Genomic DNA, 14,627 nt, shown 5'->3' on the forward strand with positions numbered 1-14,627 from the left:
TTATGCACTGTGCCTACGCTTTCTCTTCCCACATTGCCGTACACCAAAACGTATCGCGAGTATATGTGAAGAATGTGACACAAATGCACACACACACACACGTCGATTCGTCGCACATTCCCGCTAGGCTGTGCTGTGTTGCGGCATCCTTTGCGTTGACGCATTCAAACCCTTCCTTATCCTCGCATCCCCTCTCCCATTTGGCTACCCCCTCCCCTTTATCCACCGCCCTCACCGCCCTCACCCTCCTCCCTCCCTCCTCCCTCCCTCCCATGTTGCGGGAGTAGAAAACAAAAATCCAAACAACAAAAGAAAACAGTTCGGGTGCGCACCACTACCACCCACCTCCCCTCCCTCCTCCTTCAGCTGTCCCCTACACACAAATTGGAAGAGGAATTCCCCCCCCCCCCCCTCCCCGGCACCGAAAGGGAAAAAAAAACATGAGCGCCATGACTCCGTTTTATGGTCGGACGTACCCGACGCAGACAGCCTCGCTCGTGTGGGAGGCGACGCAATTGCTGAAAAACTCTCTCGCCGATCAAAGCTGTGAAATGCGGCGCTCGCAAGAGCTCATCATGTCGCTGAGTGAAGTGCTGGAGAACAGTCGAGAGTTATACAACAACATCATCGCGGAGCGCGACAGTGCCTACCGCCGCCTCCAGGAAGCAGACACCAAATTGCAACAGGTTGAGAATGTTGTGCGCCGCTACGCTGAGGTGAAGGACCCAGTCGTGGCAAGTGACGGGTACACGTACGAGCGTGCGGAACTCAGCCGCTACCTCACTGACTGTAAAAAGTCGAGCAGCAAGGCTTACTCGCAGCAGACAAAGGAGGAGCTCACGGATGTGATGGTGGAGAACGTTTCGTTGCGGCGCCTAGCAGAGCTGCTGAAGGGCGTGCACTCAGTGGAGGTGCCGCAACTTACGACCCGACCGCCTTTGGTCAGTGGTGGCGTAGACATGAATGGCTCTCGCTCGCGGTGGGCTGAAGAGGCCCAGTCGATGGGTGGCTTGCATAACACGGAGATGGGTCCAGCTTCTGTCAGCCTCTCCGTGGGCGCTGGTGGGCGTGGGATGAATGGGATGGGAATGGGCTCTGGTCACACTGGCTCCCGTTTTGATCGGGGCGGCGGTGCCAAGTCCGGCAAGCCGAACCTCAGCAGCGATGAGAAGGGCAGGCTGCATCCGTGTCTGCGTGTGTACGGCTTCTGCAACTTCGAAGATGACTGCACGTTCGCCAACTACCCTTTCGAGGCTTGCCTGAACCACATAAAGGGCAAGTGCCGCTTTGGACCCACCTGCAAAGAGCTTCACGTTGACCCGCGTGACCCGGCTTACCAGAACGCGCGCAGCTTCTCCAATCATCAACACAGCCAGGGTACCAATGGCGCGAACATGAACCCTGTTCAGAGCAGCACCGCTGGCGCTACAAATGACGAGAGCAGTAGCCAGACAGCGGATGCTGGCGTGGGGAAGTCGATGCAGACCGAATGCAAGGTGCCAGAGCCCCTGTCAGAGACGGAGGCTGCGACGACGACATCAGAGACGGCTGCGTCCACCAAGAGGGACGACAACGCAGTGGAGAATGCTGGGCTTCTTTCGCCTGCCACTGGAGATGCCGCGTAGGCCAAACACAAAGTGATTCTAGATTGATGTTGTCATGTGGGGGCGCATGTGTGCTTTCTCCCTTCTCGGATGCCTTGTGCTTGTTCTCATGTCTCTCTCTCTCTCTCTAACCGGGTTCCTCTCTATACACTGCGGCTCGTGTGTTGTACCTCTTATGTCCCTGCGAATGGGATGAGATGAAAGGGAGCCACTCTGGAGCGATAGCGGCGGCGGCAGCGGCGGCAGGGGGGGGGGGCAGTCGGAGTGCGCAGAGAAAAGTCTTTCGCTGTTTTTTTTTTAAATGTACTTCATTTCATTTGAGCAATTTTCAATGACAGACCCCACACACACACACAGCGGACGACGGTGTGTGTCGCTCGTGGGGTGGTATTTGGTCCCTCATCCCGCCAGGGTATGTACCGCTTTTCTCTCTACGCCCCTGCGTGTGTCGTGTCCACGATTGTTCATCGACAGATGCCCTTCTCACCGCACATTCCACTTCTCTCGAAGGTGCACGGACTCGGAGGAGGCGTGGCGTGGCGTGTGTCTCTCTGCTGTCACCAACTCACCACAGCGTCCCACGTGCGGTGGCACACGCGGGCCCGCCATCCCGATAACTGCTCTTTCCCATAAGATTGACGGAGGCGAGTAAGGCTGACAGCAGGCTCGTCTCCGCAGAGCAGCGCTGCCCCCAAACAGCTCGCAAGATCCGTAGAGAGTCAGGAGCTGTGCGCACGTGCTGCCGCCCGGCATGGCTGTCGTGGTGCGTGTGTCATCCAAGCAACGCACGCCTGCGGGTGGGCGGGGTGTCATGAGGGCACGAGGGGCGGATAAAAAGAGGGCAAGCAGAATACGCCCACCGATGATTCGTGAAGGGTACACGCGTGTCCGAAATGCGCGGCACTGCCCCGCACCCGACCGGGTGTGGGAGGGCTGATGTGTATCGCGCCGATGCCGGGAACGTGACGACAGTGCCCTCGGGGGAAGGGGGAGGGCTACATCATCTAGTCTTGCTGGCTCGAGCCTGGAGACTCTGTGCATCATGCGCTTTGGAATGCCGCGACCTGATGTGACTGCGGGAGGGACGTGGCATGCCTTGAGGGTTTGGGGTTTCCGAGGGCCCTGACCTGGGGGCGTGCCAACGTGCCTCTTGACGCCGTCCGGCATATGCACCACGATCCCTGTCTGCTACCGACCGCAGGGCAGGTGCATCCGCTTTCGACTTTGAGCGGCAGGGTGCTGAGCGCGCGGCTCGCGTGTGTCAAAGCATACGGTCCCCGCGCATGTGTCTGGCGCCGGTCGTGGTGTGGGCGTTCGAAGAGGTGGCTGAGCTGGCAAAGGTGTGTCTGTGTGTGTGAGTGTGTGTCTCGATTGGAGGGATGCCAGTGGCGGGAGAGTCAAAGAGGGAGGGGAAGGTGGTATGGGACGGAGCAACGGGCAGGTGCGGCGGCACCCATACTCTAGTCGACTTTGCATTGTGCTTTTTTGTTTTTTGACATTACGGCTTCGCTGTGCGCACGCTCCGGACCAACTACTCTTGTTTGAGCCGCAGACGACCTCTGTGTGATCTCTACAATTCTTTTGTGCCCTTCTTTACCTTCAGCTGGTTCTGGCGGGTTTATATTTTTGTACACCATAGCCCATGCGTGACCCTCCTCTTTCTGCAGTGTTGTTGTTGGCCTTGGGCAAACCGTTACTGACGCCGGCTGGTGGCTGCTGGGCATGAGAAGGGGGCACACAGGAAGGTGTGGGTGGGTTGGCAGAGGTGTTGTGTAGATGTGGCTGGGGGGGGGGGAAGAAGGAAAAAGAGGGCCGAGGAGTCGGTGTCGAAGGGGCTTTGTGCGTGTGTGTGTGTGCGTGTGTCATTTTTCCATGAATAAAAGTGAACTGAACAAAGGCTTAAAAATAAAAAGAGACACACACAAACCCCGGCGGAGGAGGAAAAAAAAAACGAATCGGAAAAGGGCGAGGCAAAAGAGTTTGCGAAGATATGCGGCTGTTCAGGGCACGCTATGGAGGGTGAGCGCTAGTGGGTGGTGGCATGATGGGGACATTGTGCAGTACGCGTTGCATCTATGGGGACTGTGAATATTCACCTTTTTTTTTGTTGCTGCTGTGAGGGGAAGTGAAGTAGGTAGACAGTGCGGTTCGGCAATAGAAGCACAGAGGCAAACATGTATGCCGCCACACAAACATCTTGCTTACTGCGCGTTTGCTTCTCGACTGTTTTGTCTACCTTTTTTTTTTCAAGTGTACACGCGAGCGGGTAGTGCAGTAAAAGCTTGGGCGTGTGTGTATTTTCCGCGTGTCGAATGGCGGCTGTGTAGTTTGTATTGTGCTCTGTCTCCTGTCCTGAGGTACTCTTTTTCTTTCTGCACTGACGTTACCACAACAGAACAACACAGCTGCGTGGCACTTTCAATACTGCAGCACCTGCTCGAACATTATCCCAGCCTGCAATCCGCTCCCTCCCTCCTCTTCCCCCCGTTCCCCCACTGCCCATCCCCTTTCGTTCCCTTTACCAGGGAACGACTCGTATTCACTGTTCTACTCGACAGCTTCCCCCCCTTCCCCCCTTCCCCTCTCTCCCGTCTTTTTCGAAAACAGTGAAAACACATACGTGATTTCTCCGTTTCTTTTGTGCCTGTCCGTACTACAGAGGCAGACAGAGTAACAGAATTCTCTGCCGCACTCACATTTATACCCATTGGCGGCACCCACACAGAGACATCGCTCGGAGCACGTTGACGCATAGGTTGAGCTCTCCCTTCCCCCCCCCTTTCACTCTTTCTTGCTCTCTCTCTCACCCCCACACATTTCGGATTGCAATCCCATTTTGTAGGCCTGATAATGAGCACCCGAAAATCAACGAATTTACTCGATGGCTTCTTGTCGTCGCTGTCGATGATTTTAGTCAGTGAGATCGGCGACAAGACTTTCTTCATCGCGTGTCTCATGGCGATGCGTCATCCAAAGCTCACAGTATACATTGGCGCGCTCGGAGCACTCGCTGCGATGACAGTATTGTCGGCGCTGATGGGCGTTGTGGTGCCGAACCTACTCTCTGTTCAGGTGACGCAGATGCTAGCGGTGATGCTCTTCATGGTGTTCGGAGGAAAGATTCTTTACGACGAGCTGCTTCGAAAGAAGGCTGATGACGAGGAGAGCGAGGACGAGATGTCGGAGGCTGCAGCGGTGTTGCGCCGTCGTGATCCAAGCGATCCGGCTGAGACGGGCAGCGTGGCATCCTCCGCCTACGTGAGCGCGCCCGCTCGCCGCTGGCGAAAGTTGCTGAACCCCGTCATGGTCGAGGCATTCACGCTGACCTTCGTCGCCGAGTGGGGAGACCGTAGCCAACTCGCAACCATTGCGCTGGCCGCTGCCAAGAACCCGTACGGCGTGACAGTCGGTGGAATTCTGGGACACGCCATCTGCACCGGCGGTGCCGTTCTCTGCGGCAACCTCATCGCGCAGCGCGTGTCTATGAAGACGGTTAATATTGTCGGCGGCGTGCTCTTCATTATCTTCGGCCTGGTGACGTTCTATGAGCTGGTGAGCGGAGAGCATGAAATTAACAAGACCCACGATCAGCCCGGAAAGACGGTGTAGGCGGTATGGAACGGTGTAGAAACTCCCAGGCCCTCATCAGAGTGCGCATGTACATCTCCAAGGGTGCACCCGACGGTGGCAGTGGCGCGGCTTCACAAAAGAAAGAAAAGGGGGGAGAGAGTCTGCCTATCCTTCGCCCGCTCTCTTTTTAATCCCGGCTTCTGCTTTCCAGTGCCTCTTGCGCTTGTATTTTGTCTAGTGTAAGGGCCACGTCTTAATCTCTCTCTTCCCCCCCCCCCTCCTACCCGTCTGTGTGTGTGTGTGTGTGTGTGTCGTCATGTCTTCTTCTTTCCTGCATCTTTCGTTTGTTTTGATGTCTGTGCATGTTTTACCCCCCCTTTTTTTTACCATAACTTTGTACTTATCAGGCTTACATTCCCTTAAAGTACGGTACATCTCCTTTCATCCACCTTCATCCATTTTGTGAGTCCGTGTTCTCGCCCCCTTTCTTCCCCCTCCCCCTCCCCCTCCCCCTCCCCCTCCCCCTCCCCCTCCCCCTCCCCCTCCCCCTCCCCCTCTATCCCAGGAGGGTCTTTTTCACGATGGTGCAGGAGGAGTTGCGGAAGGCACCTGCCATCTCGTATCCGTGTCTCTGTGTCACCGTGTCTCTGTGTCACCGTGTCTCTGTGTCACCGTGTCTCTGTGTCACTGTGTCTCTGTGTCACCGTGTCTCTGTGTCGTGTGTGTGTGTGCGTGTGTGTGTGTGTGTGTGTGTGTGTGTGTGTGTGTGTGTCGTGTGTGTTGGCTATTTCTTTTGGTTCCTACAGTGGGTTTGGTAATGTGGCTCACTATGCGTTCTCTTTCCTGGCCTCATTTCTGTGTGTTTTGGTGTCTCTGTCGCTTGGGCAGGTACTCCCTGGCGTTGTTGTTGTGTGCTCTACAGATGCTTGTCTGGAGGGCTGGATGTCAGTGTTCATCTCGTCTGTACACGAGCCTTGCGGGTGGGGGGGGGGGGAGGGGAGAGAAGGTTTGGATAAGCTTTGAGGGGTGGGGGTGGAGAGTAATTGTGTGCCCATGTATGCTCTGTAATGAAGAAGTGTGCGTTGGCGCAGTTGTTTTGCGGTATGTCTTTTTTTTTTACTCGTGGAGACAACTCGCCGGGTTCTTTTTTTTTGTTGGTCTTTTTGGTTACGTTTGTGAACAACACCTCTGATATAGGGGATCATTTTTTTAGTGCGGCGTAATGATGGGCCCAGTTCCCCGCTTGGTGGGGATGTCAAAACACTCATCGTATCTCCTAGACACTGCCGAACGAAACGGGTTGGTGACAGGGTCACGGACATACAACGTGTGTGTGTGTGGGGGGGGGGAGGGGCGATCAGAGCGATGCACCACAACGGGGCACCGTTGGCTGGTTTGTGGATGACGCTGCGTCAACGCGACCCGCGAGAGGGAACTCTCTGGTGTCATGCATACGATAGAAGAGGTGCGACTCCGACTCATATCATCTCACTCACCTTTCTACTGTCTGCCGGTAGGGGAGCCTGGTCCAATCCGAGGGAGGTTCACCCCCCTGACAAGACGGGTATAATGGGGGCTGCTGTGTGGGGGAGGTGGGGGATGGCCTTGAGAGAGAGGCGGATGGACAGAGTTTGGTGCAGAGGCTTTGCCGAGATGACTGGATAAGTCCCTCCTGTAACGACTTTCATTGGCTGCTTCGCACTCCACCAGGGTGAATGAGCTTACAGATAAGCCAGTGTGCACAGTGGGGAGTAGACTTCACAGGTATTCTCTAGCGCGATGTTTTTTTTTTCGTTGGCTGAGGGGGCGGGGGGCGGGGGGGGGGACTCTCTCTCTATGTGTGTGTGTATACCTGAATGGGTACCTACATTACCGTTACCCAGAAAAGAAACGCTTTCCTGCTCGTGTTGTTGAGAGGGATGAGGCGCCGTACATTTCTCTGCCCTGATCACACACTTGATTAGAAAAAGGGGAGGGGAGGGTGGGCTGGGGGGGGGGGAGGCTTCGGGAATACAGGAAGAGGTGAGAGGGAGTGTGTGGACACGCGATGGCCAACACATTCTCTCCTTTTTCCAAATGCCGCGTGCCCACTTAGCTTATGTACGAGTTTTTCTTCCTGATTTGATGGGACGCATGTGTGTGTGTGTACTATGGTCATGCCGATCTACTCCCTCGCCGTCTCCAGCTTGGCCTAGCTGTCTTTTTTTCCCCCTTCTTCCGGTCGATTCAATTTGTTTACCGTCCTTCTCCATCGGGAGCTGTAATTTGTCCATAATGGGCCAGCAGTGATGCTATGTGGAGGGGTCAGACCCCGCCCCCTTTTCTTTTTCATGTAGAGCAACCAATCAAGCACTTGGCCCAACTCCCTGCCAGCACCTCCGCATCTTGTCTTACTATCCCTCCCCTATCTCGCTGAGCACGGCCTATGCAATGCGCACGGGGATTATCAGGAAAGGAATGAAAGGACGTGGCGCTGCTTGCGATTCGTTGTCTTCTTTTCTGGTGTGTGGTCCTTTTACAGTCCACCTGCACATGTACCCCAGACCTCCCATCCTCTCCTCCCCCTTCTCCACCTGTCTCACACCTCTCCTGCGGTTTCTCTCACTTTTTTTAAATTATCCTTTGCTCTCTTCGCATGTGCGTGCATGTGCATAAAAATGTACGTATATATATATATATAAATGTACATGCGCTCACACACGCATATCGGATGTCCGTGGGCGTGCCAAATCACCGCGTCTGCATTCGCCTTCTTGTCCTCCCTCCTCCTCCATCCTCTTCTTCCACATGTTCCCTGTATCGTTGTGCTGTCTGTCGCAACATGGGTGTGCAGATCACTTCGAATTAGAGAGGCACACCTTTCCGCATATCAAGAGACGGGAAAAGCAAACACCACGCGCGGCGACCAACACTGGCTGCACTCTCCCTCCACCCTCAAACGCTAGCGGCAGCAGCAGCATTGAGACGCCATTGGGGGGTTTTGCTTGCCCGTCGTAGTTGACTTACTCTCTTCCCACCCACCCACCCACCCACCTACCCACACCTACCCACACCTACCCACACCTACCCACACCTACCCACACCTACCCACACACACCCACACACACACACACAAACACCATCTATATATCTATATACGTATTGCTTCCAGCACGTCATCTTTCTCTAGTGGAGGCGTCTTGTAGAAAAAAAGTCTTTTGTCTTTTTCCCTGTCCTGACGGGAAAATAAAGCCCCTGTGTCAACTCCCATCATTTTAGAAACCTTTTTTTTCAGAGGAAGAGCTTCCATCAGCCCCCCCCCCCTCCCTCCCTCCCTTCCCTTCCCCGACTCTGCCTCTGTTCTACCATGACGGAGGTGACCACAACTTACCTCGGCAGGGGAACTGATGTGCGACCGACGGCAGCTGCACTCAGAGGGGGTGAAGCGGCGCCGCCGTCGGCGATGCAACCGACGAAGGTCTGCTTCAATGTATGCCGCCAGGAGCAGTACCATCCAAACAAGGGGTACCGGCAACTCGCGCGGAAGCTGCGGCAGGGTGGCATAGTAGAGATGAACAAAGAAGACATCACTCTGGACCGCTTGATCTCGAATGACCTCGTCATATTTCCTGCCCCGCGGACGCCCTTCTCTGAGGAGGACATAGCGGTCATTCGTGAGTACGTGGAGGGCGGCGGCTCTGCTATGATCCTCTTGGGTGACGGCCACGGAGGGCATTACTCATACCTGAATAAGATGCTGGAGGACTGGACAGGGATTACCGCCAACGAGGACTGCGTTGTGCGCACGGTGCTTCATCGCTACTTGCACCCCAAGGAGGTGTGCGTGACCAACGGTATCACAAACCGTGCCATAAACAAAGCCGCTGGAAAGGTTGTCTTTGGTGCGGTGGGCAACTCGCCGCGCAGCGGTTTTGCTGCCACGTTGGGCAGCTCGGCTACAAAGGGCGCCATGTCCACCATGGGCATTGGCTCAACGCTCACGACGCTCAACCGAACGCTCGGGGCGGGGAAGACAGCGAGCGCAGCCCTTTTTGCGCAAGGCACCACCACAGGAGGCGCGACGGCCACGGCTGGCGACGATACTGAGCAGGAGGCCACTAGCCTTGTCTTTGTGTATCCGTACGGTCTCACCTTCAATGTTCAGCGGCCCGCCATCCCACTGCTCAGCAGCGGCTTCATGGCGTATCCCCTAAACCGCCCGATCGCAGCGGCGTGGGAGTCCCCGAAGGTGGTTGAGCACCTTGGCCGCCGCAAGAATGGAAAGCTGCTGCTGATTGGCACGGCGCAGCTTTTTGAGGACGCCTGGATCGATAAAGAAGAGAACAGCACGCTTGCCTCCGTTCTCTTCGACTACCTCGACCACAAGCTGCAGCTGAACCAGATAGACGCCGACGAGCCGGATATCACTGATTACCATCACTTGCCCGACACCGCCTCCCTCTCCGAGCGGTTGCGCGTTGCTGTAGAGCAGCATGAAGAGCTGCCGCGTGACTTCACACAACTGTTCGAGCTCGATTCTTTTAAGATCGACACTGATAGAATACCGGATGTGGTGGACACCTACTCGAAGCTTTCAGTCAAGGTGGAGCCACTGACGCTGATCCCGCCGGAGTTCCAGGCGCCGCTGCCGCCGGTGAAGCCTGCAGTCTTCGAAGCGATTCACCGCGACCCTGTCCCGCCAGGACTAGATCTCTTCGACTTGGATGAGGAGTTCGCACCGGAGCGGGTACGACTGAGCCAGCTCACCAATAAGTGCAAGGCAGACGATGTGGAGTACTATATCCTGCAGGCGGCGGAGGTGATGGGGGTAACGAAAAAGCTGCGCAGTCCACGCAACCGCGACCCGCGTGCGCTGCTCGACTATGTGTTTCGCCAGGTGGTGGACTACAAAAAGGCGAACAGCGGTCCCGTTGCGTCGCAGGAGGCCAGACTTGGCGCCGCCGACGGGACAACAGGCGCGGAAAACGCCGCTGCAGTTGCTGCCGCTCAAAACATGACACGCGTCATTCGTGTCAACAACGATGGCACCGGCGACGCAACCCCGTTCGATGAGAACCCACAGTGGAACCTGTACCTCGAGGCAGACTTTGCCAAGGGTACTATCGAGGGCACACTGCAGCTCTTGGAGGAATCAAGTCGATTTGGTCCACAGAACGCTCGCATCGAGGGTGACATCAAACCTCCTGGTGAGCGGGAGTACCCCATGGAGTGGGGCGTCGTATTAGATGCAACGAATGGGGAGCAGATTATCTACGTGTTTTTAGCTATGATTCAAGGCCACCAGCTGCGTGGCGTGTGTGAGCAGGGCGGCAGCGGCAGCGGCAACACACGAAGCTTTCTCTACACACTGGAAGAACTGTAAATACCACAGAAGCTGTAGAAGTGGTTGAATATTTTGCGCACTTGACTGAGCTCCTTGAGCACAACTTGTTGTTATTGTTGTACGGGGTTTTCCCTCTCCCCCTTCCCCGCCTCCCCCTTTTCTCCCTCTCTCCATTATGCTGCATCACAGTGGACATCTTCGTTGCGGGGTGGTATAAGCCTCTCCCTCCCCCCTACCGTTTTCAATCACCCACATCTCGCATAGTTGAGCTTCTTCTCTTCACGCGTATGTAGGTGGCGTGTGTGACTTGCTTGTGTGTGTGTGTGTGTGTGCGTGTGTGCGTGTGTGCGCGTGTCACTCGTTTGCCTGCACATTTTGCTCTACCATTCCTTTTGTTCTTCACTGCCACGTTTTTATCCCTCCCCTCCCTCCCCTCCCCCCGCTCACGCCCCCAAGTTACAGCGTGGTATCTCATGAGGGGCGAACCACGCGCGTAGCACGACAGGGGAGAGAAAGCGAGAGAGACGTTGGAAGGTGTGTGTGTGTGTGGGGGGGGGGGGGGGGGGGGGGGGGGGGGGTACGAGACGATGTGAACGGTGGTGGGGGCTACTGTTTAGCAGGAGGAGCGCTGCTCTTTTCGGATGTAGATAAGCGCGCCCGCCACACCACATACATTGTGAGGCACGATATTCGGTGTACACTGGAAGATCAGCAACACAGTTCAAACAAGAACAACAAAGAAATCTTTTATTCGGCAAAAAAAAAGGGGCGTAGTGTGGTTCAGCCCGCAGTAGCAAATAAGTCGGCGTGGGCGTCTGTCGGTCGTGTAACAGGCGACAGCAGAACCCGCTGCTGTTGCTATCAATATGCACGCGTCTTTTTGTGATGGAGGTGGGCTAGGCAACTCCGCTATCGAGAGGATGAAGAGGAAGATGACATGAGAGATCACCTCACGCTGTGGCTCGAGTGAACAAGTGTGGAGTTGGGGTGACGCTGAGGCCGAGAGTTCACCCCCTCCTCCCCTCCCCCTCCCTCCTCCCCCCCTTCCTCCGCTCCTATTCTCCTCTTGAACAACAAGAGAGGTACGCCGAAATACAAAACGGTCTCTTCCTCGCAAAAAAAAAGGGAGGAAAAACGCACGCACACACACACACACACAAAAACGGCAAAACCCTGACCACACGGGAAGACACATCAGTCGAGGCGTTGTCGTTTTTTTTTTATTATTCACCTCTCCTCTCCTTTCCTCTCCTCCCATAGCGTGCCGCTGTCTTTCTCTACATGTGACTGGCCTTTTTTTTTTGACAGGTCAACTTAGGAGCCCCACCACCCCACCCCCCCTTATTTACACCGTCTTCCGCTAAACATTTCGAGCCTTTCAAGGAGGACGAGATATGCGGCTCAACATCACGTCTGCAAAAGAGCGCCACGACGAGGCGTGCACGACTGTCGCAGTCTCTTTAAACGGCGACATTATCAGTGGTAGCGACGACTTTACGGTTCGCCGATGGAACGCCAACGGTGAGGCGCTCGGGGTTGTGAAGGAGTTCGAAAGTTGCGTGACCTTCCTGACGTGGGTGCCAATGGCGGGGCGTAGTGCACGTCTGGCCCGTGGTGCGGCCGCAGAGACGCGTGAGGGTCGCGACAACTGTCTTGTTGCCTGCGCCGATGGCAGCTTTGCCTTCCTGAACACGGCGAGCGGACGAGTCGAGCGGACTGTCGAGGCGCACACAGGCAGTATCACAGCCGTAGTCTACGCCGCCGACGGGTCCTCCATCATTACAGCGGGCGAGGACGGGTGCGTAAAGGTATGGTCGCAGGCTGGCATCCCTCGCACAACTTTAGCCAACGCCGGTCGGTGCATCAACGCGCTGTGCTGGGGTACGGAGGCGACCGAGCTTGGCGGTGATTGCGTTCTCTACGCTGTAGGCAGCGATGTTGTTGTCAAGCCGCTGAACCCCGCCCTGAAAAAGCAGATCAAGTGGAAGGCGCACAACGGCGTCGTGCTTTGCGCGGACTGGTCGCGTATGAGCGGAATGATTGTGACGGGCGGAGAGGACGGCGTGTACAAGGTGTGGGATCCGCATGGTTGCAGTATATTTGTTTCTGCCGCTGGCGAGCATCCCATCACGTCTGTGCGCTTCGCCGCCGATGGCGAGAGCTTTGCTGTCGGCTCCTTCATGAACGTACGCGTCTGCGATAAGACAGGCTGGAGCCACTCGTACGAGCGTACGACGGAGGGCAGCGCCATGGCGCTGGATTGGATGCCCGATGGCACTCAGGTCATCCTTGGCAACGGCACAGGCGCGCTTAGCATTGCACAAATTGTGGACCGAAAGGTGAGTTGGGGGCAATACAGTGTCACCCTCCTTGACAGCCGCCGGCTTGCTGTGCAGGATGTTGTCAAGGACACGATACAGGAGATCGAGCAGGCGGACAAGATCATCAAGGTAGAGCTGGGCTGCGGCTATCTGGTCATGTGTACAACAACCCAGTGCTGCTGCTACTCCATGGAGCGCCTGAACGCACCAGTCCAGTTTGACCTGCGTGACCCCGTCATTTCGCTTCTTCTAGGGCCGCGCCAGTTCCTGCTGGCTGACTGCAGCCAAGGGCTTCAGGTGTACTCATACGAGGGCCGCCAGATCAGCGTGCTGCGCCTGCAGGTAACACTAAAGCCGGAGATCATGACGACAAACCTCCTCTCGCTGTCCCCCGATACAGTGGCGCTGCGCAACCCGGCAGAAGCCAACCGCATCCTCTTTTTTGACGTGAACAGCGGTAAACCCTTCGATGACGCTTCTGTGACCCACCACCTTGATATCGTCTCGGTGCACCTCTCCCAGTCCGGCTCCTCGCACGACCGAAAAGTGGCCTTTATCGATCGCAATAATGACTTGTATTTCGGTCCCGTGCACACCAAGCTGGGCTTTCATAAGCTGTCCACAATGACAAGTAGCGTAGCATGGCACGACACCCACGAAACCCTTGTCGCAATATCAGATGGTCACCTCGTAACGTGGTACTACCCCTCCACCGTCTTCAGTGATCGGGACTTGCTGTCGCTCACCAAGACTGTGCGGGACGACGGTCACGCGGAGTTCACACGGAACGACCGTATCACACACTTTCACTATACCCGTGTCCTGGTGCGCCGCGGCGGCGACGGGGCGCTGCTGACGTTGCCTGTCTCGCCCTACCCAGTGATGATCTTCCAGCTCGTAACCCAGAAGAAGAACTGGGACGGAGCCACAAGACTGGCGCGCTTCTTGAAGGACCAACTTTTGTGGGCAGTGCTGGCCGCGCTGGCTCTTCAAGCCGGTGAGCTGAACGTGGCCGAGATTAGCTACGGTGCCCTCAGCGACTTGGCCAAGGTGCGGTATATTCACAACATCAAGAACATCCCGGTTCCGGAAGCGCGGCAGGCGGAGTTGGCACTTATGCAGCACCGCGTTGCCGAAGCCGAACGAATTTTGCTGCAGGCTGGCCTCGTCTACCGCTGCATCGACATGAACACGCGTCTGTTCAAGTGGGAGCGAGCACTGGAGATCGCTAAAGAGCGCAAGACGCACTTGGACACGGTGCTCGGCCGCAGAGAGCACTACCTGCAGGAGGTCTCCCAGGAGGAGACACTGGCTTCCTTCAAGGGCCTTTCCGGCAAAGTGAAAGTTGACTGGGCATTGATAGAGGAGAAGGTAAAACAGGAGGCAGTCAAGGAGTCCGAGCGGCCCAACGCAAGGCCCTACGCATAGATTAACGTGTCCCTCTCTTCGTTTACGCACCACCATGGTCATATGCGCTGCGATGGGCATGGGTGACAGCGGCGCTACGGAGGCCGTCAGGTGTGCCGTGACACTGTCCGTGTGATCCTCACTGCTGCCGACCTCCCCCCCCCTCTCTTCGTATGTTTGTGTCTCCACGGCATTCGTGTTGATGACAGACGACCATAGTGTGCCCCCCTCCCCTCCCCGAACCGCCTCGCGCCTGTGCATGTGGTGGGGTAGTGTGCATCCGACTGGTCGCTCGTCCGCATGCCCGGACTCCACTTCTTTGTGCCTTTCTCCCTTTTGCGTGTGTGGTGTATACGCGATTCTGATGTACAGTGCGGGTGCCACACTCCCTTTTTTTCTTCA

General features: G+C 56.2%; 4 protein-coding genes across 4 annotated transcripts; all 4 read left to right on the top strand.

The window, feature by feature from the left end:
* Window positions 1–440: 440 nt before the first annotated feature.
* On the top strand, window positions 441–1,625 carry JKF63_05750 (uncharacterized protein; the record flags this gene model as incomplete). Its single annotated transcript, XM_067901704.1, has 1 exon — window positions 441–1,625. The coding sequence occupies one exon, from the start codon at window positions 441–443 to the stop codon at window positions 1,623–1,625; it is 1,185 nt and encodes a 394-aa protein (XP_067757730.1).
* A 2,829-nt stretch (window positions 1,626–4,454) lies between these two features.
* On the top strand, window positions 4,455–5,213 carry JKF63_05751 (uncharacterized protein; the record flags this gene model as incomplete). The annotated part of the gene is made up of 1 exon (XM_067901705.1): window positions 4,455–5,213. The coding sequence occupies one exon, from the start codon at window positions 4,455–4,457 to the stop codon at window positions 5,211–5,213; it is 759 nt and encodes a 252-aa protein (XP_067757731.1).
* Window positions 5,214–8,520: 3,307 nt separating this feature from the next.
* JKF63_05752 (uncharacterized protein) lies at window positions 8,521–10,536 on the top strand (the record flags this gene model as incomplete). Its single annotated transcript, XM_067901706.1, has 1 exon — window positions 8,521–10,536. One exon carries the CDS (start codon window positions 8,521–8,523, stop codon window positions 10,534–10,536), a length of 2,016 nt encoding a protein of 671 aa, XP_067757732.1.
* A 1,355-nt stretch (window positions 10,537–11,891) lies between these two features.
* On the top strand, window positions 11,892–14,246 carry JKF63_05753 (uncharacterized protein; the record flags this gene model as incomplete). Its single annotated transcript, XM_067901707.1, has 1 exon — window positions 11,892–14,246. The coding sequence occupies one exon, from the start codon at window positions 11,892–11,894 to the stop codon at window positions 14,244–14,246; it is 2,355 nt and encodes a 784-aa protein (XP_067757733.1).
* Window positions 14,247–14,627: the final 381 nt, after the last annotated feature.

The sequence above is a fragment of the Porcisia hertigi genome, chromosome 19, assembly GCF_017918235.1.
Source record: "Porcisia hertigi strain C119 chromosome 19, whole genome shotgun sequence".
Lineage (NCBI taxonomy): Eukaryota > Euglenozoa > Kinetoplastea > Trypanosomatida > Trypanosomatidae > Porcisia > Porcisia hertigi.